Source organism: Dissoconium aciculare, assembly GCF_010015565.1.
Source record: "Dissoconium aciculare CBS 342.82 unplaced genomic scaffold K489scaffold_4, whole genome shotgun sequence".
NCBI lineage: Eukaryota > Fungi > Ascomycota > Dothideomycetes > Mycosphaerellales > Dissoconiaceae > Dissoconium > Dissoconium aciculare.
Genome location: NW_022984954.1, coordinates 1,859,738 through 1,884,741, shown reverse-complemented (window position 1 = coordinate 1,884,741; position 25,004 = coordinate 1,859,738). Strand labels below are relative to the sequence as shown.

Sequence of the window (25,004 nt, the reverse complement as noted above, 5' to 3'; positions counted from 1 at the left end):
CGGATATGACCACCACGGCAACAGCAGCGACAGAAATTGAATCTGAGGTCCCACTCACCAACGGCCAGACCAACGGCAGCGCACATCGCAATGAGAAATCCTCCAAAGACCTCCTCTCTCCCTCCTCCGCCTTGCCTTCCTCGCCTTCCAGCAGCAGCGTCGGAGTCGGGGCCGGACGCGGAACATCCTACTGGCGCAACCTCAGCCGCAGTCCCAGTCCGCTAGGTCTAATTCCGATCCACCGGGAATGGCGCGACTTCATCCATAAACACGAAGTGCCGCGGAAAGTCCTCCACGTCAGCATCGGCTTCGTGACGCTGTACCTCTACCGGCGAGGCGTGGAGATCAGCCAGATCCACCCGGTCCTGCTAAGCCTGCTGATCCCCATCTTTACGACGGACGTCCTGCGCTTCCGGTACCCGGCCCTGAACGAATTCTACATCCGGGTCCTCGGGCCCTTCATGCGGGAGAGCGAGGCGCACGACCGCTTCAACGGCGTGATCAGCTACCTCGCGGGCCTGTGGGTGACGATGCGCTTCTGCCCGAAGGACGTCGCGGTCATGAGCGTGCTCCTGCTCTCCTGGAGCGACACGGCCGCGAGCACCATCGGCCGGGCGTACGGGCGGTACACGCCGAGGATCCGGCGGGGCAAGAGCCTGGCGGGGTCCCTGGCGGCGTTCGCCGTGGGGCTGGGCAGCGCCGTATTGTTCTATGACCTGTTCGTGCCGGCGCATCCGGCGGATTTGAGGGAGGGGTTCGCGTATCGGGGGGTGTTGACGCTGCCGGAGAAGGCGCGGGAGGTGCTCGGGTTGAAGATGGATGAGGCGAGGATTGAGGGTTCCCTGGCGATGGGCGCGCTTGCCCTGGTTTCGGGCGTGGTGGCGAGTGTTTCCGAGGCGTTGGATGTTTTTGGTTTGGATGATAATTTGACGATACCCATTCTGTCGTCGATTGGACTCGGCGTGTTTCTCTGGGCTTTTGCGGGATAGGTAGATTAGATCTGTATGCGCACAGCGGACCGATCCTATGCAGAATTTGTATAGCTTGGTCAGATTGAAGGCGCACGGAACGGGAAGTTATCGGGCAATGTTTTCTAGAACGATGCAGTTATGAACCAGTACGAATAACGATATTTCACTTCCAAAGATAACCATCAGACGCCATGGCTCTCGATATGGGTTCCATTTATTCTATTGCTTTTCCATTTCATTTTCTGGGGATATCACTTCATTTCCGCTCCATCATCACGAGACTCTCGAATTCTCCATTGCGATTGTAGAGAGGACTCATGCAGTGGTAGCAGCCTGCTGGCCTTGCTGATAGGTCTCGAGATACTCTTTCCGGAAAGAGTTCTTGTCCGTCTCCTCTCCGCGCTGGAGAGGAGTCCACTTGGGGTCCTCCTTGAAGAGACGCATCGCCTTGGTGTACTGCGCGAGTCTAAGTTAGCTCAAAAGTCTTCCCGCCTCCGTAGCCACGAGAAATGGAGGAACTCACGTTCGTCTCATCCGTCGTAAACCGATGATAGATGCCCGCCGGCATGATCATCAAGTCGCCCTTCTCGAGCCGGATGCGCACCCAGTCGTCGCCCTCGCTCCTGACATCAAAGTATCCCGCTCCGGCCAGGATGTACCGGATCTCCTCATCCTCATGCAGGTGCTCGTGGAAGAAATTCTTCACCTTCTCCTCGTAGCCCGGGAGCGTCGTGGGCGAGATCTCGACCTCGTCGCGGTTCTTGTAGGAGCGGGCTTCCGCCAGGGCGTTGATGCCGCTCAGGTCGGAGGGGTCCGGGAAGCGTTGGTGGAGGATCCCCAGCGTGCTGAGATAGGCGGGGTCTACTGGGCGGCCGGAGTCGTGGGCGAGACGTTGGTCACCCTGGGAGGAGGAGGAGTGGTGGTTAGCCTTTTGATTTTGTGATGCGAGGGATTGTTTATTTGTTGGTTTGGTCTGGTGCGCACGACTTCTTCTTCGCCTTGTTGCGTTGTGGCGTGGGTGGCCTTGCGATTTATTGTTCATGTCGGAGGACCAAAGCAAATGGGGTTTGAGACAGATCACCTACCGGGAGGTTATCGTACCAGTAAGCCTTCATGGTTGCAGGGGTCGTTCTTGAGAGAAACCGCGATGTTGTTGTTGAAAAAGAGGTGGTCGATGATGCGAGAGAGGATCGGAGAATGTGTTGTTGGGCGGGACGTGTTAATAGTCGGAAGCTCTGCATAATTACCTACAGTAGTAGATAAATTATTGGGAATATGCTATGGATTACCTAGGTAGAGCATAAACGTGGGCGGAGTGGGACATTATAGACATGCGCAATTGGACCCCTCTTTTCGTGCACTATACAGCATCACGTCATTGCTACAGGAATCCATCAACGCGCGATGACAGACTTATGATGATGATCAGTACGCGATGGCAACATCACCATCATCGGAGGTGATCATGTTCATCTGGAGCATGAAGACTCTCATAACAGACGTGAACGTCAATTCGCGTCGCGGTATCGTATCATACTCTACAAGACATTTAACCCTCAGTGGGCTCCTCCGCCACATAATGCAGGTACGCGCCTAGTAATTTAATGCCCTCGATGTAATTCCTGCGGTCCAACTTCTCATTGATGGAATGCGCCGCATCCGTCGACGAGCCCATGGGCAATAGAAGAACGTTCTTACCGGTCGCCTGCTCGAAGGTCAAAGTGACGGGAATACTGCCGCCTTCACGCGTGAGATCCGGCTTGACCTTGAACACGCTCTCCACGGCCTTTGCCGCTGCAGTGAAGTTCCAGTGCTTTGGTGACGCAACCCACCACTTGCCGCTGTGCTGGAGGTGCACGTTCAATTTGTTCTTGGACTTGAGATCGGCGAAGACCTGCTTCACGTACTTGAACACCAAAGCATCGACGTCGTCGGGCTGCATGTCGGGTACAGTACGGATGGAGAACTTTCCAATGACCTTGGCCGGGATAACGGTCTTGGCACCGGGTTGAGAGAAAGCACCCTCGACACCGTGGAGCGAGAGCGAAGGGAATCGCCAGCGACCCATCAGTGTGCGCTCCTTGTCGGGGAAGATGCTGGTCTGGCTACCCAGAGATTCGTAGAGGTTGTCCATGGTGAACGCAATATCCTTGTAGAGACTTTCCTCCTCTTTCGTAAGCGGTGCAACGAGCTCCTTGATACCGGGAATCTGAATGTTGCCGTCGGTGTCCACCAAGCTGCCCATGACGCGGACCAAGTCGGTCATGGGTTCCTGTGCAGTACCACCAAAGACACCCGAGTGGAGGTCCTGGCCTGGTCCGCTGATCTCGATCGAGTAGTAGCTGCAGCCGCGCAGACCATATGTAAGGCAGGGCTTCTCAGTTCCAAGCCAGTAGTTGTCGCTGATGCACACCGCGTCGGCATCCGCGAAGAACTTGCCAGGCTTGCACTCCGCCTCGATAAAGTCGTCCAGACCTTCTGATCCGTATTCCTCCATACCCTCGAAGCACATGAGAAGGTTGACGGGGAACTCAATGCCGGCCTTTTGGTGTGATTGGATGACGTTGACCCAGCCGAGAACAGGACCCTTGTCGTCTGTGCTACCACGACCATACATGCGTCCCTTGTCGTCGACTGTCAAAGTGAAAGGATCCGTCGCCCATCCATCGGACAGATCAGCAGGCTGAACGTCGTAGTGTCCGTATACCAAGATGGTGCGTTTGCTCTCGTCTTTCTTTGCCGGGTAACGACCAATGACTGCAGGTGGAAGTTCTAGGTGCTCTTTTCCAGGCTGCTTTCCTAACGGCCGGGCTTCCATGTGTGCGCCCAGGGCCTCTAGCTCGCCCTTGAGGAACAGACCCATCTTGACAACATCCTGTCGTCTCGCCTCCTCTGCGGAGATGGACGGAATGGCCACGGCTTTGCGCAGTCGTTCGATGAAGTCTTCTGCGAGAGAGTCTACAGTTTTGTAGTAGGTGTCCAGTTGAGGAGCCATGTTGGGCGAAGGTTCTGTTCGGTAGATATACGGCCAAGGTTGACCAGTGAGGTGTCTAGAGTCGGATGGTCGTGCCCGCGATGGCTGGAAGAAAGATGGTATAATTTGAGAGCAATTCAGTGCAGGTGTAATACGAGGTCGAATGAAAGAACGGCGAGTGAGAGAGCTGCAGATTGCACGCGACATGGATGGATGCTTACCAGCGCGCTTACAGACGGGCCACGCAAGATAATGATGGTTTCGGCAGCCTGCAGCACCCACTATTGACGAGTCTTGCCTGCGATGGTCAATTGTGCTACGGATGGCGGGGTAACCCTTGAATGTGAAGCAGTATCGATGGGACAGAATTTCGATCGAAGTCAGCGCAAAACATCTCGTGCTTTCTTACTGCTCTGAACCCCAATGACGGAATAGCAACCCTTGCCTGCAATGCCGCCTGTACTTACTGCAACATTTCGTCTTCAATGTTGTCTAGATGCTTACGTTTCGACATGAAGATCATGAAGATGGTGGACCATACGCCTATCTAGGTATTCTAAAGTAGTCCGTCCTGGGATTTTTCGGGTGACTAATCGGTGAATGCTGTTTTTCTGATGGTTAACCAGCTCTCCAACGTTTTGACCGGAACCTCATAGCCTCACAGCAAGGAACCTTCATGTAGTCGTGGTAGGAATCGTCGAGTTTCTATGCCGACCTGGACTGGGAAAGGTCAGCGTAGCCGGTCGTGGATCAGTCCATGTCATTCGGTGATGATCGAAGGTGCTCAAGTGATGTGACTGTCAATCGCTGGTTCTATTCCAAGATTGGAAGGAAGGATGGTCGTGCTCCAACGACTTCCAACTGACTGCTCGCCTGAAACCCCTTTCTCTCTCCTGCCTGAAAGTATCAGCATGACTCCACTGCGGTCACGATCGATTCATCGGCAATCTTAAGCACGAGGTCACGAATTCTGGCATCACGACATAAGCAAGCACCGATGACACGAGCCATCATGGCACAAACAAGAGCCGATGACACAAGCCATCCAAAAACTCCCTACTCTTGAAGGGTGCGACTGAGATTCGACAATCTCAACAACGAGTCAGTAGCACTCGTAGCGGAGATCATCATACATGCTCGCTGATCCGGGGAGCATAAGTTACCAGCAATGTCGATTGTGGAGCAGTGCATATTGTTCAGTACTCAATACCGACCGAGGCAACACTCTCGTGTGCCATATAGACAGCGCTGTTGGATATACATGTGAAGTACTCCTGAAGAATGCTCAGGTACTGATCACCTAGTATGTACAAGTATCATGGCATGAAGCTCTAGCTACCTTGTTGTACTCCTCTCTTGCTCGATAGCATTGACGGAATCCTCCATGCTCCTGGTGGCGTGGTGTCGCTCGACCGGTCAGACCGGTGAGAAGCGCTTGTGGCGCAGGATTGGAGAAAGCAATCATACTACCTAGGTACTTATTTGTGATATGAAGTAATACATATATTTGCGCCTCGCTGGCTGATGAACTTTATTGAGCGGAATTCGATTTCTTGAGGTGTTGTGAATACGACTGACTGGGTTGGTTGAAAAGGTGCACCCATCCAAACATAGGAGTATGTCCTTGACTCACTCCTTCAAATGATACAGCAACTGCATGCGAGTTGGTTGATCATCTGACCATGGTATTGTCCTCTCACTGACCATCTCGTACCAAAACAGACCCAGAGGCATTGTATGAACCGCACATGACGATGGCGGGACACCACCACGGTCACAGACCCGGCTATGGTCCTAGACATGGCGGTAATACACCAAACGCGCCTCAGCAAGCGAGGACGCGAGCAATCAATGATCAGGCAAGATATGAAATGGCGGCCACAAGAGAGCTACAGGCTCGTCGCCGTTATGAAGAAGAGCAGGAACGATATCGACGGTCGAGGAATCAACGGATGGCCCAGCGGCAACACGATGGTGAATACTATGACGATGGATGTTGTTGTACCATCATGTAGTTGTGATACGCAATACTTCCAGTCAGCAATCTTGCAGACCCACCACCGCCTTTGCCATATGTCGCAATCATAGTGATTGTTACTGGAAATTTGGATCCCCTGTAATGTGCAGTAAACGGAATCCCTAACACAAAAGGAGCAGAGGGACTATCTCCCCAGTCGAGCAGGAGAGCAATAAGAGAAGTGACTACGTTCTTCTGACCGGTGTAGATAGGCTTCGACCACACTTCGCGGGATAGATTCACTCAATTTGTGGACTTCCCAGCATGACGTGTCTTGTCTTCACATTGGAGTTCAAAGCTCACCTGAGAGAAGTCCTTTCACTCCGAAGCGCGTCGGAAATGTTGCTTCACTTCATGACGAGTCAAGCTCACGTCGAGCGCTATGATGGGTACTTTAACGCATAAATAACCCGAGCGAGCGAAAATAATCGAATCCTGTGCGCTTATTCTCCCCTAAGTTCGTCCACTAGACCAGGAACGATCACAATAAATGATATTTATTCGGATAAACTTCCACGCGGATAACGTAAACACCATCAGATACCATGATTCGAAAATCATCCTCTTCATTTCTGAATCGTATAAATTGCAAGGCTCTCAGGTCGTTGTAGAGACCAGATAGTCTGGTCGAACTTCCCTTCTCGATAATCAGCTTTCCGCCACAAGCTTGCCTTAATATCAAAATCAAACATTCATCATGGGCTGGAGAGTCTGTAAGCCTTCCGACTTCTCGTCGCAGACTGATTCCATACGTGACAATAGTTCTTCTGACGTTATCCTCGCCCACCTCGACTCAGACGGCACCACCTCAGCGAAAGAAGTAGCGCTAAACCTCGATGCACTGTCATCTGAGAGCAGAAAGGCTGCCGGCAAGGACAAAGAACCTTCCTTGGACGAATCCCCTGCGTCAACCTGGAGCGTCATTGCCGAGGTTGCACAAAGACCGTCTGATGAAGAGCAGGAGAATCTCATTAACCTCATACACGAGGTTTTACTCCTCCCATCAATCTCACCCGACGTGCCAGACTGTGCCTTTTGGCCAGAGTCTGTCATTATTCTGATTTCAGGTCTACGATATCCTTTGGGATCGAAAGTTGAAAGCTGCGAACTTTCGTCGAGCCTCGCTAATGCATTGCAGCACCCGGTCCGCAGTCAAGATCGATCGCCCGGGGGATCGATCGCGAAGAGTTGCGCGTCGAACTCGCGATGTTGTCGCATTACTCGAATGTCAAGAAATCACACACAGCTAGAGAGTTTTCCATGCAATTCCAAAGGAATCAACAATCGCCTTTCGCGATACGATCCACCAATGTCACTCATGCTGACCCTCGGCTTCGCCGACACGCGACCGATCGCGGTTCAACGGACCCGCCGTTTTCTACCACGCAAGCCCACGCGTTGCCACGACACAACTCCCAACGGTTCAGCCCTGATCCATACGGCAACGGAATAAACGATTCGCGCGACGGCCTCTCTCTTTCCCTGTGCATGGAACTGTCGCATGATGACGTGGCGAGGGCAGGGAAACGTAACGTTGTGGTTGCCACAGCCAACGGAGGGAAAACCGCGGGTTTGTCGAACCATCATGGGCGGATTCCTCCGGAGCGATCGATGTTATATATCGCATTGAACTTTCACTAGTCAATTACGATTGTGTTGTTTCCACTCCTATTGCGTGACTCCGAAAATTGCGTGATCTCCAAAGACGATTTTTAGAAATGACTCCAGTACACACAAAGGTTCGTCGACCACTGCTCCAGATGATAGTCCGCACGCAATTTCTATGACACATCCTCTTTGCAGGACAGCTGACTTACAGAACCCCTTCAAACAGCTCCCGCTCCTACTCATACCTTTCCTCCTCCCCGGTACCTTCGTGTCCGCCATCGGGCTCGGCCATCTCGCCGACCATGTCGGGCTCGCCGGCACGGGACATTTCGGCAACAGCGCGATGGACAGATATATGAGTTTGATGACGCCCGCAAAGCCTGAAAAGGATACGGCAGTGCATGCCCAAGACTCGTCGCAGCAGGCTTCCGCTGACCATGGAGTGCTTTCAGTGGACCCGAATACTTCGGCAATCACGCTCGGAGACGATGACGCCCAGGGCAAGTACACTGCCCCGATGATCCCGGTGACGTATCGGAAGTATGTTGGGGATGGGTCGCTTGCGCAGGGCTGGCCTGCCAAATCCACGTGGATTCCTTTCGCCGACATGTAAGTTGACATCCTCTGGATTCCTTGTTCCGTTGGATGACACACCCGGTCTGAGCATGTGGAACTCCGGGAGTGATTCTGACATCCTTTCTTATCAGGTGGCGGCAAAATATCGAGACTCTAACTCGCAAGATCTGCGACAATTCCGAAGATGAGAATAGCCAGCTTCTGCGAGCGATCAAGACTGTTTCGAATTCCACGGGCGTGGACAAGAGGTTCATTTTGGCAGTCGTGGTAGGTGAAATTCTTTCGGGAGTATTCAACGAGACCATATCTCCAAAACTAATGCAGGAATAGATGGAGGAATCTCGCGGCTGTGTCCGTGTACATACGACCAGCCTCGCCGTCTCCAATCCAGGCTTGATGCAATCCTACCAAGGTCTCGGCTCCTGCGCTGGAACAGCAGCATCACCACTCCCACTGAATCCATGTCCCTACACGCAGATCCAGCAGATGATCCACGATGGCACGGCGAGCAACGCAGCTGGTGTCAACCTCCAGGATTTGCTCGTCCGGCATACTGAGGGCTATCAGCCCATCGATGCTGGTACAGACGAGACCGCGAAGTTTTACCGCGCAGCGAGAATGTACAATTCGGGACCATTCAGCATCTCGGCGAGTGGTGAACTCTCGATCGGTGGGGCAAATGCTTGGTATGTTTTCGTGTATTTTCTTTTGTTGACAAGGACCCGCATGACTGCGATGTTCTTATTTTCGTGCTCATATGGTACTCGTACGACTCTCGCTGACATTCCTCCAACAGCTATGCGTCAGACATTGCGAATCGCCTTTTGGGATACGTTGGTGAAGGCTGTGGTGGTGGTGGAGCCGCCGGATGGGCATGAGCTAGTCTTCAATGTCCATTCTTGCTTGCTATTTGCGGTCTTGGTGGTCTTTGCGCTGTATTGAAAGCTCCAAAGAGCTTATGGTTTTGCGACCGTAACATCTGCAGTCGCTGGTCGACATGGCGATGATGATGATTCACCAGCGGGAATTTGTTTATAAATTAGAAGCCTTGTAAAGAATTCACCAATTGGTGATCTGCGCAGTCATGCAGATTGTTCCATCATCACTGATGACCTGGACATCCGTCACCTTCTTCGACGCCGTGTCGGCGTCTATTAAGATGCGATAAGGCTCGTCTACATAGATAGCACTAGTTGCTCGATAATCGAGTTTCTTCGGAAAAGCCATTTCTTTCTTGCTTTGGGCATGGCGCCAGAAGTCTAGAATAGAGACCATGTTGAGCGGGCCATGAACAACAATGTTTCTATGTCCTTCGACCTGCTGCGCCCATTCTCGATCATAGTGGATACGATGACCGTTGAAGGTCAAAGCAGAAAATCGAAAGAGTTCCGCGGTCGTTCGACAGAATTTTCGGACCAGTTTGTTTTTGGAAAGTTCTTCGAGGGCGGCATTGTCTAGCAGTGCAGGCCTTGGCGGGATTGGTGGTGCCGGCTTCGAGAGATCGAAAGCGCGGCGGAAGATCCAATTTCTCTTTTCAATGACAGCTTGATAACCAATCTCATCCAGATATTCCTTCTCAACTCCGACGACGAGCATAGTCTCGCCCGTCTTCTTGATCGTTTTCGGAGTGCAAGAGAGCACGCGGGTTGACTCCGTGGCGGTCCAGCCAAGCTTAAGTTTACCACGCTCATTCTCAAACGTGGGATCAGCCCCAGGCCATTCTACAGACCCTCCGGCCCACATTCTGCGAGTGTAAGGCATATCGGGATTGTATGACGTGTCGGTCCCATCGATGCCCAGTTCTCCCAAAGGTTGTCCAGGAGTGAAATATGAAAGATGCCAGCCCGGCGGAACTGTCACGACACGACTATCGCCATCCTCTGAGTCGGGGAAACTCTCACGCTCATTGTTGAGGGAGTCTATATAAGCAACTGTCGAGCTCATCAATCGAGTCTGGTTGTGGTCTAGATACTGTTCCCGATTGAAAGACTTTCCGGCAAACTTGGCCACGAAGGCTTCGGCGACGTCAGAAGCTGATCGCCCCGACCTCAATGTTTGAGATTGATGGTAGGCACGTTGCGAATGCGCTCCCCCTAGAGATCTTCTGCATAGGTTTGCACAGATTCTGGTCGATCTTGTCACTGCGGCCGTTGCGGGACGGCACAAAAACGATGGAGGAGCCATCATAGCAGCAATGGCGACGCAGGATCGTTTTAGCTCAGCATATAATGCGGTATGTAACAAGCCTCATCAAGAGATATCTTGTGCTGGCATTAATGACTGACCGATGGGAATAATCATGAGTGACGTCTCAATGCATGTTCCTGACTCGAGTTACGTCGGCTAAGAAACGACGGCCGGAGAACGAACCCCGGATTCTGACTCAGCGTCACCACCATCACCAGCTCTCTCCGCGCCTATCACCCGACGATCAAACTCCCATTTGACCGACATCATCTCGCATTCCCCGAGCTCATAACTTCAATCCACCGACCGGCCGCAGATAAGCCTCTGAGCAAAGCTATAAAGAGCCTCTCGTCACAGGCGACAAAGCCCTGGTGCTCAACAACCGTTCACGCACCGCACAGCGATACCATTCGCAATGGCATCGGCTCTGAAATCGCCCGCGCGAGTATGCGCTCTCAGCAAACCCGCCCGATCACACTTGTTCCTCACACCAGCGCCTTCTCCGCGGCAAGTGATATGTACAGCTCCCAAGCAAACTCGCCAGAACTCCACGACACCGACTAAGAAACACCCCAAAACCGCCATCTTCTTCCCCGGACAGGGCGTGCAAAGAGTGGGCATGACAACAGATTGGCTAGAAGCCTTCCCTCGCACGGTGAAACCCCTCCTGGAACAGATCGACGACCGGCTCGGCTACTCGCTCTCACGGATCATCGCCGACGGCCCCAACAGCCTCCTCACCGCGACAGAAAACGCCCAACCCGCCATCATGGCGACCTCGATCATCATCATGCGCGTGCTAGAACAGGAGTTCGATTTCCAACTGCGCGACCGCGTGGACATATGTCTCGGGCATAGCCTGGGCGAATTCGCCGCGCTCGTGGTCGGAGGCTACCTCCGCGAGGCCGACGCCCTGCAGCTCGTGCGCCGACGCGGCGAGGTCTTCGCGCGCTGCTCCCGCGACGCCAAGGAAGAAGTCGGCATGGTGGCGCTCGTCTGCGAGCCCAACCACCTGCAACCGATGATCGACGCGATCCACGACTTCCTCGGGCACGACAGCGAGGGCTCCAAATCCGACAGCCACGCGGACACGGACCGGCCGGCGGTGCCGGAGGTGCTGATCGCGAACGTCAACAGCAAGAACCAGATCGTGCTGTCGGGGTACATCCGACGCATCACCGAGCTGCTCACGCACCTGCGGCAGTTCGCCGGCCACGACCCGCGCGCCGTGCGCCTGAAGTCCGACTCGCCCTTCCACAGCCCCATGATGCAGCCGGCCGCGGACCTGATGGCGCGGATGCTCAGCCAGGAGAGCCCGACGGCGCCGGGCGAGGACATCATCATGTGGCCCGGGCGGATGCCGTGCGTGAGCAACGTGTCCGCGCGGCCCTTCAAGAGCAAGGAGCAGCTCAAGGAGCTCCTCACGCGCCAGGCGGTGCAGACGGTGCAGTGGCACGAGAGCATCGTGTACCTGCACCAGGAGGAGCGTGTGCAGCGCTGGCTGGGCTTGGGGCCGGGGAAGGTCGGCAGGAACCTGGTCGGGAAGGAGGTGGGCATGAAAGGCGCGGTGAAGGGAGGAGGGGTCTGGGCGATCAGCGATCCGAGGGAGGTGGAGAATGTCCTGAGGGACCTGGATCTGACGGAATCTTACGAAGAGGAGGAGTGACGGAGGAAACTGTGAGAGTTTCCGTCGAGCCGTGCGGTCTGGATTCTGCGTGGGGATGTGTGTACTCGGTCCTTATTTTGTTCTTTTGGGATATCTGGTTAGCGAGGCGTTGGAGGAGTATTTACTTCCATCTAGATTTTCAGTTTCAATAGAACTATTCCCATGGACGGATTTCTCACGACTTCCCACACTGTTCATCTCACCATCATTGCAAGTCAGTCATCTCATCCTGCCACTCTGAACTGTAGCGCCCCCTCTCTCCTCCACTCATGACTTTCAAACGGAGATTAATCCCGAGAAGTCACGCCCAAGAATGCACGATCACAGCACCACACAGCGAGGACGAGAGAAAGAAGAAGAAGAAGAAGAAGAAGAAGAAGTGAGAGAGCAATATCCAGAGGACAAACAGAGCAAATCTCAAATTCTAGCGAGGGCCGACAAATAAATTACAATGCGACCCCTGAAAAAGAGTAAGAAGGAAACAATACCGGGAGCCACACAGGATGCATGTTTTGATGCCATCGCCGAAAGAAAGAGCTGTACAGTCCGTCCCGAGAACCCCACCGTCGCTGTCGTCGTCGTCGTCGTCGTCGTGTGATAGGATTCCCTCGAAGGCCATTCAATGGTCCCATTCCGATGATGCAGGAAACAATATAACACCCGTCCCAGACCGTCCCATCGAACATCGTTCCGGTCCCGAGGGAACGGAGGAGAGAGAGGGGGGGTGGGGTGGAAGGAAATCGCTTTGTGGTCTGGGGGAATGAGCTCTCGTCGTACTGTCAATCATCCATGGCATGGGTCTCCATCTCCATTCATTCATCCATCCATGGTCAATCACTGCTGCTCCCACTCTCGCTGCTCTCGCTCTCACTGCTCTCACTACTGTCACTGCTGTCCTCCTCCTTCCCCTTTCCTTTTCTCTTTGCCGATTTCCTCGCCCCACTCAAAAGAAAGCGCCTGGTGATCTCCGGCGTCGGCGTCCTCTCCCTGCGCGGGGGAGGCGCGGCGATCTGCGCGGTGGCGGAGCGAATCTGCGCTGCGATGCGGCCTAGGGGGTAACCCGAGCCCGAGGGGGTCTTTGGGGGTGGATTTGGGTTTGTGAGGACGGGTTTGGGGGGGAAGGGGTGGGCGGTCGTGTTGGGCTTCGCACTTTGCTTGGCATTGAGCTGGGTGTTGTGGCTCTTTCGCGTCGATGCGGGATTGGACGGTCGTCCGGAGCGCGGAATCGTCGGGAGTGAGGGACTGAGCTCGCGGTTTTGATCATCTTGGGGAATTCCGTTGGCGGATTTCTCTAGATGTGACTTGGTGACTGATTTGGGGGTCGGTTTCGGCGTGGGCGGCGTCGATACGAGGGTTTGTCGTTGGTGGGGGTCGGGAAGGTCGGGGAGGACTGTCGGGGAAGGACGAGGATGCGGAGGCGGGGAGGATCGCATGAAGGATGAGGAGGCTTGTAGTGTTGATGGCGTTGGGGCGTTCGTCGCTGATCGCTGGTCGTGTGGACGCCCGCTGTTTTGGGTTCGTGGGAGATGGGATGGAAGGCCGTCAGATTCTTGCAGCTGTTTTCGGAGAATTCGGCGCTCGTGTTTGCGCTGAACGCGGCGCTTTTTGCCGGTGCTGGCAGAGGCATTGGTGGATGATGACAGGCGGCGACCACTGTGCGTGTTGCTGGCTTGGGTGGCATGTTGGTGGATCGAGGCCCGATCGGAAAGCTTGGGGGTGCGGAAGGGTGTAGCGGTCATTGCTTCAGACTCTTGGACCGAAGCTTTCCGAGGAGGACTACCGTTGTCGAGCCCAGCTTTCTCGATTTGTTTCTTCTTCCGCCGCTTCTGGCGCTTCGTTGGATTTGAGGCGTTCTGCGGCTTGGGAGGCTGCATTACGGGAGGCACGTCCTTCAAATCTCCTCGGGCAGATTTCGTAGCCTTTGACGTTGACTTCCCGATTTCGTTTCGTATGTCTTCCGTCGGGATATTCCCATCTGCGGCCACGCCGTTCACGACAGGTTCTCGATTGTGCTCCAAATTGTCTGCGCTTGCATGCTGCCTGGTAGTAGCAGCGCCCCCCAAAGCGTTCTCATCGTCAGGCCGCGAATGTACCTCTTCGCCGTCGTCGGGCGCAGTGATGAAAGTGTCTTCGTCAGCCATATTCTCGTCCTCGACAACATCCGCGCCATCGCCTTCGATGACCTCATGATCTCCTCCTCTACGCTGAGCAGAGGAGGTCGCAGCAGACTTCACAGCAGGGATGGGCGTCTCCGCCTCCTCCATGTCAACATCATCCGAAACCGCCTCATGATGAACAAGCGTGCCATTAACAGGAATGACATCATTCGGACGATTCCTTCCAACAGTTCCTTCCGCAGGATTCTCGGCCGGCAAATTAGACGTCGATGGAGACTGTGACATAGCCTGAGAGTAGTTCTTGTCATTACGGAGAGGCGGCGGCACGGTAGGAGGAGTCCGCTCGGGCAGGGGGTGGTTGGGCGCCATCATTTGATCCTCGAGGAGGAGGTCTTCGTCTTCGGAGTAGAAGTCGCTGGACTCGTCGCCGGACGAGATGATGATGGGGTCCTGCGCGGCAGCGCGATTGGTTTGTCGAGGATCATCTCGTTGTTCCTCTTCGGAATCAATTGTCGCCATTTCATCGTCTTGCGCTAGATCGTTCTCCTCTTGCTTGAAAGCTCTCTCGCTGTCGTCTTCACTCACATCTCCCTCGTTACCTTCGAACTCCTCCCCATCCTGAGTAAACCCATGCGTACCTCGCCTCAGAAACGGACTCGTCCTCTGCTTGTCTCCCACCTTAGAACTTCTCGCCGAATTTTCCGCATCCTCGACCACCTCGACGATCCGCGGGCCCTCCGTCTCAAGGTTGACTTCAACTTCATCCACATCATCATCGTCCTCCTCATCCTCATCCTCATCATCATCATCCTCCTCCTCCTCATCTTCGTCATCCTCAGGATCCAGCCTCTTGTAACCCCTAGGCAAGCCCTTCCCCACTTCAGCCTCCCAGCCATCCAACCAAACCATGCGATCGTCCCTCTCCCAGTCCACCGTCGTAGCATCATCGTCGAATTTGCCCTCGCCGACTTCCTCATCCGCATCCTCCTGGTCCGCCTGACGCGCGAGCTTCGTGACATCGAGATGCGGGTAGAATTGCGGATAGCGGAGGGTGCGCGTGGGTTGCCGCTGGCCTTTGACATCGCGGACGGCGCGGGTGAAGCGTTTGTGGAGTTTGGTGAGGCGAGCGGTTTCGATGGGGTTGTTGTGGATCGAGGCGTCGAGGAGGGCGCGGGAGAATTGCGATTCGAGGAAGATCTCGTAGGCGGGACGGGTTTCGCGGGGACGGGTGGCTTGGAGTTTGGCTTCGTGCCAGGACTCAAGGGCGGAGGGAGGGATTTGGAGGGTCCATTTCGGTGGTCGAGGTTGAGGCGGGCATTGGATGTCGGCGTTGGCTGGGATTGCGGTGGCTTGAGAGTCGGACGAGGTGGGGAGTGCTGATTTGGAAGGTCGTAGAGGTGCTGGTGAAGAGGCGTGAGCAGCCGGGTCGTCAAAGGATTCGGTGTGGTCTGGTTGTGGTGATTGCGTCGCCTCCTCGGATGCGACGCGCGTTGCGGCCGGGCTCTCACGTGAGCGACGTGGAGGTATTGGTGTCGACTCATCTTCGGAACTTTGACTGATGAGATCATACGGATCAGGCCGACGGACAGAAGAGCCGTAAAGGCGAGGTTGCTTGCGCTTGAGAGAACTCTGAACCGTGTGGCGACCAAAACGAGGTAGTTTGCCGGTACTTGATCGTGCCTCTTCTCGTGAGGAGTTCTGCAAAGATGGTGTGTTTTGCAAGTGAACGGAACGTGAGGGGCCAGGAGCTTCGTCACTTTCCGACTGACGGGCAGATGAAGAAACTGAAGTTGGATCTCGTGCAATTGGCGTGTCTGATACAATGTGGTGAGCATCAAATTCATCGTTGCGCATTGGCACATCTGCCATTGTCGCGTCAACCGAAGACTTCGGAGATTCAATCGAATCGGGTCGTGAAGGTGACGCAGTGACACGTGTGTGTTGTGATGGGTCAAGTTGCATCACATTTGAGTCCGTGGTCGGATTTACGCTAGATTCTTCAGGGGTTGATGCGATTGGAGGTGCGTCTGCCACTTCATTATCGTCCTGCTCGAATTGAGCTGCAGGCATGTTATCCAGATACACATCGTTGTCATCGCTGTCCGGGACGACACCGTTTGGCTTCTCAACACCGACTTTAGATGCAGCGGATGTCGAAGCCGAAGTGGTGGATGTTGTTCTTGCGACCGAGAACATTCTCGTTCCACCTGTCCAGTCTGGATTCAAGACTGCAGCTTTGCCTTTATTGCGCGCGAAATTGAGCTGCGTTTGATTTCCATCACTGCGTTGCTTTTTCAACAGACCCGATGTTCTCCTGGAATTCTCCTCAATGAGCGATGGCTCTACGATGGTGTTCGCGCCGTTGCGACTGTCTGTGGTATTCGCACCTTTTTTGTTGTTCCCACTGGACGCCCCTGTCGACGTAGCATTGGGAGTCGGGGTAGCCTGTTGAGGATCTACCCTCTCGTTGGACTTCATTGTCGACGTGAAACGCAGCAAAGGCGATGATACCGGAACTTGGCTCGAATCCGGCATCGCAGAGGGATGCTTCTCCCTCGGCCGTTGTGATGACCCTTCATTCTGCATTTCGTCCCATAAATCGGTGTCTTTCAACCACTTGCGGCGGCTGCGAAGACCATTCTCAGATCGCAAAGGGGCATTCTCAAGTTTATCTAGCGCGCCGAGAATGCGACGAGTGCTCCATTCCTTCTGGGTGCCGTGAATGAGGATACGATCTTCCTCCCTGCTCCACTTGGCATCACGAGAGGAGGACTTTGCCCTTTTACCGAACATCTGGGCATAGAAGGAGCCTTGACCTCGTTTCTAACGTTGTCAGCATGAACGGTCGATGCCATTCGCATGATATACACATACCTTTCCTGATGACAAAACATTGCGCCATTGTGAAGAAGCTTCACCACTGTCCTGGGTTGTCCTTTGAGTTCTCGGGGCATCCTCCTCATCCGAGCCGCGAAGAATTTCATCATCTAGGTTGACCATCCCAGAAGACTCGTCGTCGTCATCATCGCTGTGTACGAAGAGTGCGGATGGACTCCGGCGTCTTTGCGAATCAGCGACCTGCGAGTTGGTCAAGCGCTGCGCGGAAGTCGGTGCCGGGTTCGAAGAGGCAGGTCGTCCAGGCGCAGGAGTGACTTGGCTCGGCGTGTGGTATGGTGATTGTGCGGATGCTGCTGATGCGCGGCCGCGGGACACAGGCTGGGAATCCTCAATGACCTCTGCCACAGGATGAGATTGTGTCCGATCAATTTGCCGCGCCGTCCCATTTCTTCCATTCTCCAATGACGACCTCCTCTGTCTCTTTCGGTGTGACGCTGGCTGGCTGGGTCCAAGTGACACATCGCGTGCACACTCTTCTTCTCTGGTCTGGCGTTTGCGACTGGTAGGCTCAACCCAGAGCGTGGTTGCCCGGACTATGTTGTCGCTTGGGGATGTTGTAGCCTCGGGGAACAGTTCAGCCAAGGTGTCCTCCAGATCGATCAATGCTCCATCTTTGTCTGCCAAGTCTGACAATCGAAGGCGTTGTAGTTGAGGTTGAGTTGCGAATCGTCTCAGGATTTTATTGCGCAAGACTGCGCAAGACCGGTCGAGTTCCACCGGGACAGCTAAGGTGATGGCTGTGGCATTGGATTCGTAGTTCTCGGGCGCTGCAGAGGACGTTGGCGCCGCCGATGGCCATAGAACGTGAACGGTGAACTTCATCACTACCGTGTGAAGTGTCGCAAGGTAGGACGATTTCTCAAGGTCCCAAACTTATGCGGTGCGATGTTGAAGAGAGACATCAATGCTGTCGGCGCACACTTCTGTTGTCGCAAGTTGCAGAGGTGCGACAGTGAAATATCTGTGAATCGACCCGAGTCGCATGCGAAGGATTCAACGTCGCCGGCCCGGTCGGAGCTCGGTGTGGACGGATGCGGAACAATGCGATGGGTGACGTGAAATGTCGCAGGGAGATGGATTGGGAAATTTTGGAGCGCCAACGGTCATGATCGCGTGGGCGTTGCAGGAGACGCGACCCAGGCAGGAAAAATCATCTGCGGACAGGAATTGGGCAATTGGGACGGGGGGTGCCAATGACTGATCAGATACTGCGTTTTCGTCAATGACTAATCTTGGGCGCATTAAAGACCGGGGCAGACGTGTGAGACCAGCCCTAGATGCCGTGTGCTCGTTTTTACTGACTCATCGCGACGTCCTATCCGGTTTGAGCGATTCCTACAGCTATTCCTTGAAGCTTCACAACGGTTGGGAGCAAGCGTTTGCCATCTAGACCGACGATGCGACATGAACTTGCGATATGGGCATGAGAACCCAAAGCCTCCACTCGATTCTGGTATATGTGTTCAGCCGAGGGAACGAAACTATGTCCATGGATGGACTAATAGTAATCGACAGTTCCAACGTCGGAATGCAGATGAAGACGCAGTGAAAAAGCTCTTATCGATAAGCATTCGTCAACCACCTGCACCCACTGATTGATGATGTTCCGGGCTGGACATCGATCGCAGAGACGGCGAACCGTTCACGCTATTCTCTACTCGAGAGAGATACACATCGGTATCCAGTCGTCCTCAGGTCGCCGAGGAATACATGCTGGAGATTGTCCCAGGCATACAGTCAGTCTATCTTCACCTAGGTACGCTTTGGTCTGCCGTATCAACATCATCCAGCACACGTCGTGATCATGAACTCGGCGGCAGACCCTCCGCATTGCCGCTGGCGTCATGGGTGGGACCCTGATTTCCCATCTCCTCCAGTATCTCCAAGTTCCAATGTCGTCAACTGTCGTCGATCATCAGCGAGTTCCCATCACCATTGTTGTTATTACTCCCATCATCACCACCATCATCATCACCATCGCCCAGGCGCATTCTCATCAAATCTGTTCGAAAAGGAAGGTCGAGTTGGAATATATTCGACATCGAGATGGCCGCCATGTGGAGACAGAGGTGAGTGCAAGGGCGGACAATATTTCGAACCTGGACCTGTGGAGCTCCAGCAAAAAGCTCCAGGACCTCCGGTACCACTATACCATACCATTTTGGACGGGCAGCGTCGCCGACACCTTGCATTCCTCACCACCACCATCATCATCATCATCATCATCATCATCCAGCCCTGAAAAATGTGCCCCGCCCCGCCTTTGTCATGTTTTCATCATGCCTTTCCCACCACCTGCACGCACACAGGCCGACGCTGGGTTTGTGAAGCGCCCCGCTATGACATGACATGCATCTCGACCGCGACGACGGACGGCGACCGATTTCGACATCGACAGCCAATCCTCGTCCTCCCCATCGCTTCCAGATTTGGCAATTAGTGGAGGTGCAGCAGCCGCCGCAGTAGTAGTAGCAGTAGTCCCGGTCGTACTGCTTCTTACTGGCTCGTACAGTATTGAGTATTATGCCCAGGTGTCGCCGCTGCTGTTGACATTTTCCACACGTACAGCACCACAGTCCTCCAGCTGGTACCTGTTGCGAGGAATGGACCCTGTCATGCCATAGCTACACTACCTACCTACCTAGTACCTGTACCTACCCGTGCTCCAGGTGGGAAGAGACTCCGACTAACAAGTATAATAATCAATCATAGCTCGCGAATCCTCTCCCGCAACGTCTCCAACTTCTCCTCTCCTTCAATCACATCAATCACCACTCCACCATCTACCCGACTCTTCTCCTTCACAGCCTTCAGAATGGGTGTCACCAAGTCCAACACCTCCCCCGGCGACGGCGTCACCAAGGCCAAGGCCGGTGACAGCATCACCATGGAGTACACCGGTTACCTCCAGGACACCTCCAAGGACAACCAGAAGGGCAAGCAGTCAGTATAGCCACTCGGTTTCTCAATGGGAACCTCTCACATCCACGAGAAATGACATCAGAGAACGATCAGCGACTGACTATGGTGCCGCGTGCGTTCTCTCGCCGTCGACAGGTTCGACAGCTCCGTCGGACGCGGAGACTTCAACACCAAGATCGGTGTCGGTCAGGTCATCAAGGGTGGGTTGCCTCAATCACACCATGTCGATCCCAGAGTCGCACGGGAAAGAGCAACGGATGTTGGGCGAATCTCGGAGATGTTGAGCTTCGCACACGTCGCCGACCTGGAAACTCACAGATCACACTGCTAACATATTACCACTGCTTGTCTAGGCTGGGACGAGGGTGTCCTCACCGCTGACGGCGGCATGACTCTCGGCGAGAAGACCACTCTCACCATCACCGGGTACGTCGCGGTCCTCACTCGACGCATGCACCGGCCGAAGACGTACGGGTGGCACGCTAACATCTCATTCCCAATCCTCAGCGACTACGCCTACGGTGCCCGCGGTTTCCCCGGCCTCATCCCGCCGAACGCGACCTTGATCTTGTGAGTCACTCTTCCTCCTCCTCCGTCGAACTTCCATCCTCTGTCGGCGACTCAAACTGCCGTGTTTCCGACCATCTCTCCCATCCTCAAAGAGGATTGTTCGGCGTCGAAACCCGCCGCGACACAAAGCATCACATCACATCACATCTGAAGATCCCGCTGACATTTCCGTTTCTTCTTTTCCTTTCACTGCAGCGACGTCACCCTCAAGGCCATCAACGGCAAGAAGGCGTAGATCAATCCTAGATATCCACTCCGAAAAAAAAAAGATCAATCGCGGCATGGAACGATGGAAAAGATGAGATTTCGTATATCGAAGAACTTGGAATGCGCGGCATGAGACTCGGAAGACAGACCCAGTCGTTGCGTATGATGAGGTGCTTTCGAACCGTCTGATGGAAACCTGTTAATCGGAGAGTCATTTGCTCTCTCGGACGGACTATTGGCTGAGAGAGGAGGCTCGAGATCGATGGAGATTAGGAATTAAATCAAATCGAATCGATCGGATCGAATCTTTTGCTTTTCCACTTTCCTTTTCCTGGCTTTCACGAAAAGGGTGATCGATGATCATAAACTCCGTGACGTTCGTTCTTTCTTCCTCAAGTATTGATTAGGTCGATAATATTAAGCGTAAAGTGATGAACACTTTTTACAATTAAACTAAAAAGAGATTCTGCGCCTCTCTTGCCGACCCAAAAAGAACATTGGGAGACAACCGTGGACGTTATCGACTCCCTCCCTCCTCGAGGACTTCGGAGAACATGGAAGCAATCCCTATCCTTCGCTTTCTTGAAAAAAGATTTTTTATATTTGTTCGTCTTGCATGCTTCTTAGAGGCGTCTATTTTACACATGTAGATGTTTAGATGAGGGTTATCCCACACTCATTTCCGTTCTAAGGCCCTTCCTTCCTGCTCTGTATGCCTGTGAGCACTCTTTTCATTCGTACTTTACGTCAGCAATGGGAGGTTTGACGCGAAAAGCGCAACCCTAACACCTTCCCCAGCCCATTTCACGACTTTCAACTTGGCTTTCTCCGTCACCTACCACATCATCTTTCACGGCTTGACGACGCCATATCCGACCTCTCACTTCAACGGGGAGATAAAAACACGACGAAAGAACAGACATCATTCTTTACTAGAAACGAGAAAACTGCAAGTCGCAATTTTCATCACCCTCTCCCATCGATCATCTCGCGTGCAAGAAACAACTACACCGGGTGCCTCCTCTTCGAACGCTCGCAACTCTCTCGACCTCTCAACAAAAGCCAAGGAAACCACCCAAGCAAGGCAATCCAACCGAAAATCAGACAAAAGATGACGACCCGCTCCTCCCGCGCCTGCCTCGTCTGCAGCGTCGTCCTGCCCCAGGCCAAATTCGTCCAGTCCGGCTGTCCGAACTGCGAGGATTTCCTCGAGATGCGCGGCAGCCAGGACGTCGTGCTGGACTGCACCAGCGAGGTCTTCGAGGGCGTCATGTTCCTCACCACCCACGCCGCCAACGACAGCTGGGTCGCCAAGTGGCAGCGCCTGCAGGGCTACCTGCCGGGCCTGTACGCGGTCAAGGTCAATGGGATCGTGAGTCGATCTTATTTCCTCTCTTTTGGGAGGATCATGGCTGACTAGGTGTGGAATAGCTCTCCGAGGAGTATATCGCCGCGGCCGAGAATGCCGGCGTGAAATATATCCCGTGAGTCAGAATACATCTGCCCTCCTTTCTCGGATCTTCGATCGTGCTGTTCATCTGCTGACCTCAGGACTTTCCTTCACAGACGAGACGGCAGCGCGACGACGGATGATCAGTAGTGGCGATGGATTCGAATAGGAATCTGTGCGAACGTTGGAGGGAGAGGTGATTCGGAGAGACTCGTCTTGTGTTTTTCAGCTATTCAGCGGGCGTTGTTATTGTTGTTGCTGTGATCATTATACTATCATCGTTCACCGCGGTCGGGATGGGGTTTGCTTCTTCATTTTCAAACTGTTACTAAAAAGTCGAGAATTGCCTGTATACCATTTCATATCCTCTACACCATCGACGCACGTCTCCGGCAGTCGATCAGCCAGAATATATACTATACGAAAAACATCACAAACACCGACATGAGGGAGTTCCGGCGGCTGTCATCCATATCTCAAATCATCGACAAATAGCGCGGCGCCATCGCTGAACGATGATGTTCATGGCTTCCCCGAATGCTGCAGCTTAATGGCGATCCCCGCCAAAAAAATGTATGGGGACTTGCTCAATGGTACCCCAACTTCGCCTGCGCCCGAGGCTTTCGTCCAGGGTCTCTCTCCCTCTAGTCTTGGGTCCGCGGTGGTCTCTAATGTCGCTATAACCACTCTAATCCATGCATGACTACGACATTTATCTTCATCTCGCACTCTTCGAAATACATTATAGACCTAATTGCGACATATATCTGCATTCACCTCCGTCGAATTTGTCCCCGCGCGACGACCGGCAAACCCACGACATCGCCGCAAGAAGAGACTACTGTCAAATCCCCCTTTCCATTGACGATCGACTTTGCGATCCACCGCCCAAGAGGCAATCTGCGCCTCCGAATTGCGCACCCGACACCCTCGCCGCTGCATGGTCATCACCACTCAGACCTACCCGGCTCGGTAGGGTGGACTTGACACTCCGCGCGCGCAAGAATGCTCGTCAGGACGAGGTCACAGCTCGTCATGTTTTCCTCCGGCCTGTTCATCATCTTCGTCATCGGTCTCGGATTTATCCTCCGGGCGTCTTCAGAACAACCTCCGACATTCCTCGAACGGACAGATCTGGTGACGGGCCCGTCGGCACAGAAGGACGGCGGATCGACGAAGGCAGATGGGAAGAAACAGCCTCCGGGCGTGGGCGCGGATGGTCAATATAACTTTGAGGATATTTCGGAATTGCTCACGCCGGAGAATCATGCCGCCTCGTTGGAGAATACAAAGATCAAACATCACGAGGTCTTTTCGAACATGACGGCGGACGGCAAGTTCTTCATGGTCGACTTCATCGACGAAGGATCATACAACCCGAATTTCCTGCCGCATTTCTACAAGGAAGATACATATGTCATGATCGCGCAGAGGGACAAGCAGCACGACGACAACACCATCTGGAACATGGAACTGGTCTGCGACGCCAAATTCACCAACGGCAAGATGACGTGCACCAAGTCCCCCATGAACTTGCCCATCGCCTCGACGATGAGCACCTTCTGCACAGAGGACATGGACTACTTCAACAACCAGATCGGACCCCACGACGCCCGCGTCTTCTACGGCCCGAAGGCCCCCTACATCGTCTGGATGTCCCAATCCCCCTTCAACTGTCTCGGCCAATGGATCCAGGACCTCCGGCGCATCACCGACTGGCACCGGACCCCGACCACCAACCTCTCCGACGCCTTCTTCTACCCGACCATCCTCCAGCGCCCGCCCCCCTACGGCCGCATCGAGAAGAACTGGTACGTCTTCTGGGACTACGCCGGCGACATGTACCTGCACTACGACACGACCTCGACGACGCGCGTCTTCGCCAAACTCTCCCCCGACGGCAGCGTCGGCCCGGACCTGGCCCCGGCCACCGCCGACCACGACGCGAAATGCATGGCCAAACTGATGCCGAAGATCCGCCCCAAGCCCTACCCGGAGTGGCTGCACCAAGCGACCAACTCCCTCGCCGTGACCCTCTGCCGGCGCTCCGACCCGGCCTGCCAGGCCACCGAGGCCAACACCTTCATCCTCGCGCTCTTCCAGACCAAGACGTTCTACTACCACGGCGTCTACGAGCCGTACTTCATGCTGTTCCGCCAGACCGCGCCCTTCGCGCTGTACGCCATCACCACCGTGCCGGTCTGGTACCACGGCCGGGGCAAACCCCACGGCGACTGGACCGCCGGCACCACCAAGCCGAAGGACCAGAGCCAGATGATCTTCACCACCAGCATCTCCTGGAAGCAGCCCGGGAAGATGTACCATGGCTACCTGGACGACGAGGTCCTCATCGGCTTCGGCGTCGAGGACCAGGCCTCCGCCGGCATCGACGTCGTCATGGCCGATCTGCTGCACGATTTGACCGCTTGCGATGGCGGGGAGTGGAGGACGGAGAATTTGGGAGGGGAGGAGCAGGGAGGGGAGGATATTGAGGCGTGATGAGGGATCGTCTTGCTTCTTCCCCTTCTTCTTTTACCCTTTGCCTCTGTTAATGTTTTATAAACCACTTTCTTGCACAAATTTATCGCTGTTCAACTTTTTTCGTTTTTTGTTTTCTCCGCTGTGAGATCGGTGCCATACGTACCTCCAAGTCTGCGGTCTCCGATGCCAAAGCTGTCGCAGAGCGTATTTCTGCCCCCTTCTCTTTCCTCCTTGTCAAATCCGCGAGAACCTGAAGTCTTCTCTGCCTACTGCAGCGATCAATGGGCGACACATACACATCGGCCATCATGTGCACACGAGACGATGTGAAACTTGGTCTTCTCTTCCAGAACAAAACGT

The 25,004-nt window shown here is 54.2% G+C and overlaps 13 protein-coding genes across 13 annotated transcripts; 8 read left to right on the top strand and 5 right to left on the bottom strand.

Moving 5' to 3' along the window:
- Nucleotides 1-5: 5 nt before the first annotated feature.
- Nucleotides 6-989, top strand: K489DRAFT_316860 (uncharacterized protein; the record flags this gene model as incomplete). The annotated part of the gene is made up of 1 exon (XM_033601193.1): nucleotides 6-989. The coding sequence occupies one exon, from the start codon at nucleotides 6-8 to the stop codon at nucleotides 987-989; it is 984 nt and encodes a 327-aa protein (XP_033461732.1).
- Nucleotides 990-1,286: 297 nt separating this feature from the next.
- K489DRAFT_316418 (uncharacterized protein) lies at nucleotides 1,287-2,086 on the bottom strand (the record flags this gene model as incomplete). The annotated part of the gene is made up of 3 exons (XM_033601162.1): nucleotides 1,287-1,427; nucleotides 1,495-1,872; nucleotides 2,057-2,086. The coding sequence occupies 3 exons, from the start codon at nucleotides 2,084-2,086 to the stop codon at nucleotides 1,287-1,289; spliced, it is 549 nt and encodes a 182-aa protein (XP_033461731.1).
- Nucleotides 2,087-2,213: 127 nt separating this feature from the next.
- K489DRAFT_379127 (CNDP dipeptidase) lies at nucleotides 2,214-4,248 on the bottom strand. Its single transcript, XM_033604578.1, has one exon. The coding sequence runs from the start codon at nucleotides 3,964-3,966 to the stop codon at nucleotides 2,521-2,523; it is 1,446 nt and encodes a 481-aa protein (XP_033461730.1). The 5' UTR covers nucleotides 3,967-4,248; the 3' UTR covers nucleotides 2,214-2,520.
- A 1,419-nt stretch (nucleotides 4,249-5,667) lies between these two features.
- K489DRAFT_379126 (uncharacterized protein) lies at nucleotides 5,668-5,989 on the top strand. The gene has a single exon (XM_033604577.1). The coding sequence runs from the start codon at nucleotides 5,700-5,702 to the stop codon at nucleotides 5,958-5,960; it is 261 nt and encodes an 86-aa protein (XP_033461729.1). The 5' UTR covers nucleotides 5,668-5,699; the 3' UTR covers nucleotides 5,961-5,989.
- Nucleotides 5,990-6,487: 498 nt separating this feature from the next.
- Nucleotides 6,488-7,607, top strand: K489DRAFT_379125 (uncharacterized protein). Its single transcript, XM_033604576.1, has one exon. The coding sequence runs from the start codon at nucleotides 6,660-6,662 to the stop codon at nucleotides 7,413-7,415; it is 756 nt and encodes a 251-aa protein (XP_033461728.1). The 5' UTR covers nucleotides 6,488-6,659; the 3' UTR covers nucleotides 7,416-7,607.
- A 492-nt stretch (nucleotides 7,608-8,099) lies between these two features.
- On the top strand, nucleotides 8,100-8,779 carry K489DRAFT_294915 (uncharacterized protein; the record flags this gene model as incomplete). Its single annotated transcript, XM_033600284.1, has 3 exons — nucleotides 8,100-8,179; nucleotides 8,278-8,413; nucleotides 8,477-8,779. Coding segments are annotated over 3 exons (519 nt in total), but the record flags the coding sequence as incomplete, so codon positions are not given.
- Nucleotides 8,780-9,205: 426 nt separating this feature from the next.
- On the bottom strand, nucleotides 9,206-10,447 carry K489DRAFT_388069 (uncharacterized protein; the record flags this gene model as incomplete). Its single annotated transcript, XM_033606383.1, has 2 exons — nucleotides 9,206-10,179; nucleotides 10,432-10,447. The coding sequence occupies 2 exons, from the start codon at nucleotides 10,445-10,447 to the stop codon at nucleotides 9,206-9,208; spliced, it is 990 nt and encodes a 329-aa protein (XP_033461726.1).
- Nucleotides 10,448-10,593: 146 nt separating this feature from the next.
- K489DRAFT_379122 (FabD/lysophospholipase-like protein) lies at nucleotides 10,594-12,181 on the top strand. The gene has a single exon (XM_033604575.1). The coding sequence runs from the start codon at nucleotides 10,749-10,751 to the stop codon at nucleotides 11,997-11,999; it is 1,251 nt and encodes a 416-aa protein (XP_033461725.1). The 5' UTR covers nucleotides 10,594-10,748; the 3' UTR covers nucleotides 12,000-12,181.
- On the bottom strand, nucleotides 12,156-12,796 carry K489DRAFT_187860 (uncharacterized protein). The gene is made up of 2 exons (XM_033599498.1): nucleotides 12,488-12,796; nucleotides 12,156-12,423 (listed from the first exon to the last, which is right to left on the bottom strand). The coding sequence occupies exons 1-2, from the start codon at nucleotides 12,683-12,685 to the stop codon at nucleotides 12,301-12,303; spliced, it is 321 nt and encodes a 106-aa protein (XP_033461724.1). The 5' UTR covers nucleotides 12,686-12,796; the 3' UTR covers nucleotides 12,156-12,300.
- A 33-nt stretch (nucleotides 12,797-12,829) lies between these two features.
- Nucleotides 12,830-17,836, bottom strand: K489DRAFT_369540 (uncharacterized protein; the record flags this gene model as incomplete). Its single annotated transcript, XM_033603044.1, has 2 exons — nucleotides 12,830-16,939; nucleotides 16,991-17,836. The coding sequence occupies 2 exons, from the start codon at nucleotides 17,834-17,836 to the stop codon at nucleotides 12,830-12,832; spliced, it is 4,956 nt and encodes a 1,651-aa protein (XP_033461723.1).
- Nucleotides 17,837-19,021: 1,185 nt separating this feature from the next.
- K489DRAFT_379119 (uncharacterized protein) lies at nucleotides 19,022-20,775 on the top strand. Its single transcript, XM_033604574.1, has 6 exons — nucleotides 19,022-19,083; nucleotides 19,727-19,957; nucleotides 20,072-20,136; nucleotides 20,290-20,362; nucleotides 20,444-20,506; nucleotides 20,702-20,775. The coding sequence occupies exons 1-6, from the start codon at nucleotides 19,061-19,063 to the stop codon at nucleotides 20,739-20,741; spliced, it is 495 nt and encodes a 164-aa protein (XP_033461722.1). The 5' UTR covers nucleotides 19,022-19,060; the 3' UTR covers nucleotides 20,742-20,775.
- Nucleotides 20,776-21,541: 766 nt separating this feature from the next.
- K489DRAFT_379116 (transcription elongation factor SPT4) lies at nucleotides 21,542-22,403 on the top strand. Its single transcript, XM_033604573.1, has 3 exons — nucleotides 21,542-22,085; nucleotides 22,145-22,197; nucleotides 22,280-22,403. The coding sequence occupies exons 1-3, from the start codon at nucleotides 21,825-21,827 to the stop codon at nucleotides 22,311-22,313; spliced, it is 348 nt and encodes a 115-aa protein (XP_033461721.1). The 5' UTR covers nucleotides 21,542-21,824; the 3' UTR covers nucleotides 22,314-22,403.
- A 765-nt stretch (nucleotides 22,404-23,168) lies between these two features.
- Nucleotides 23,169-24,662, top strand: K489DRAFT_388065 (uncharacterized protein; the record flags this gene model as incomplete). The annotated part of the gene is made up of 2 exons (XM_033606382.1): nucleotides 23,169-23,369; nucleotides 23,457-24,662. The coding sequence occupies 2 exons, from the start codon at nucleotides 23,169-23,171 to the stop codon at nucleotides 24,660-24,662; spliced, it is 1,407 nt and encodes a 468-aa protein (XP_033461720.1).
- Nucleotides 24,663-25,004: the final 342 nt, after the last annotated feature.

Bases quoted from the DNA above. Each gene is read 5' to 3' on its own strand.
- K489DRAFT_379127 (XM_033604578.1), bottom strand. From the start codon at position 3,966: ATGGCTCCTCAACTGGACACCTACTACAAAACTGTAGACTCTCTCGCA.
- K489DRAFT_379126 (XM_033604577.1), top strand. From the start codon at position 5,700: ATGGCGGGACACCACCACGGTCACAGACCCGGCTATGGTCCTAGACAT.
- K489DRAFT_379125 (XM_033604576.1), top strand. From the start codon at position 6,660: ATGGGCTGGAGAGTCTGTAAGCCTTCCGACTTCTCGTCGCAGACTGAT.
- K489DRAFT_379122 (XM_033604575.1), top strand. From the start codon at position 10,749: ATGGCATCGGCTCTGAAATCGCCCGCGCGAGTATGCGCTCTCAGCAAA.
- K489DRAFT_187860 (XM_033599498.1), bottom strand. From the start codon at position 12,685: ATGTTCGATGGGACGGTCTGGGACGGGTGTTATATTGTTTCCTGCATC. The intron at 12,424-12,487 runs GTATTGTTTCCT...GGCCCTCGCTAG, and splicing joins TGCATCCTGTGTGGCTCCCG to AATTTGAGATTTGCTCTGTT.
- K489DRAFT_379119 (XM_033604574.1), top strand. From the start codon at position 19,061: ATGGCCGCCATGTGGAGACAGAG. The intron at 20,137-20,289 runs GTGGGTTGCCTC...CTGCTTGTCTAG, and splicing joins TGTCGGTCAGGTCATCAAGG to GCTGGGACGAGGGTGTCCTC. The intron at 20,363-20,443 runs GTACGTCGCGGT...CCCAATCCTCAG, and splicing joins ACCACTCTCACCATCACCGG to CGACTACGCCTACGGTGCCC.
- K489DRAFT_379116 (XM_033604573.1), top strand. From the start codon at position 21,825: ATGACGACCCGCTCCTCCCGCGCCTGCCTCGTCTGCAGCGTCGTCCTG. The intron at 22,086-22,144 runs GTGAGTCGATCT...GGTGTGGAATAG, and splicing joins CGGTCAAGGTCAATGGGATC to CTCTCCGAGGAGTATATCGC. The intron at 22,198-22,279 runs GTGAGTCAGAAT...TTTCCTTCACAG, and splicing joins GCCGGCGTGAAATATATCCC to ACGAGACGGCAGCGCGACGA.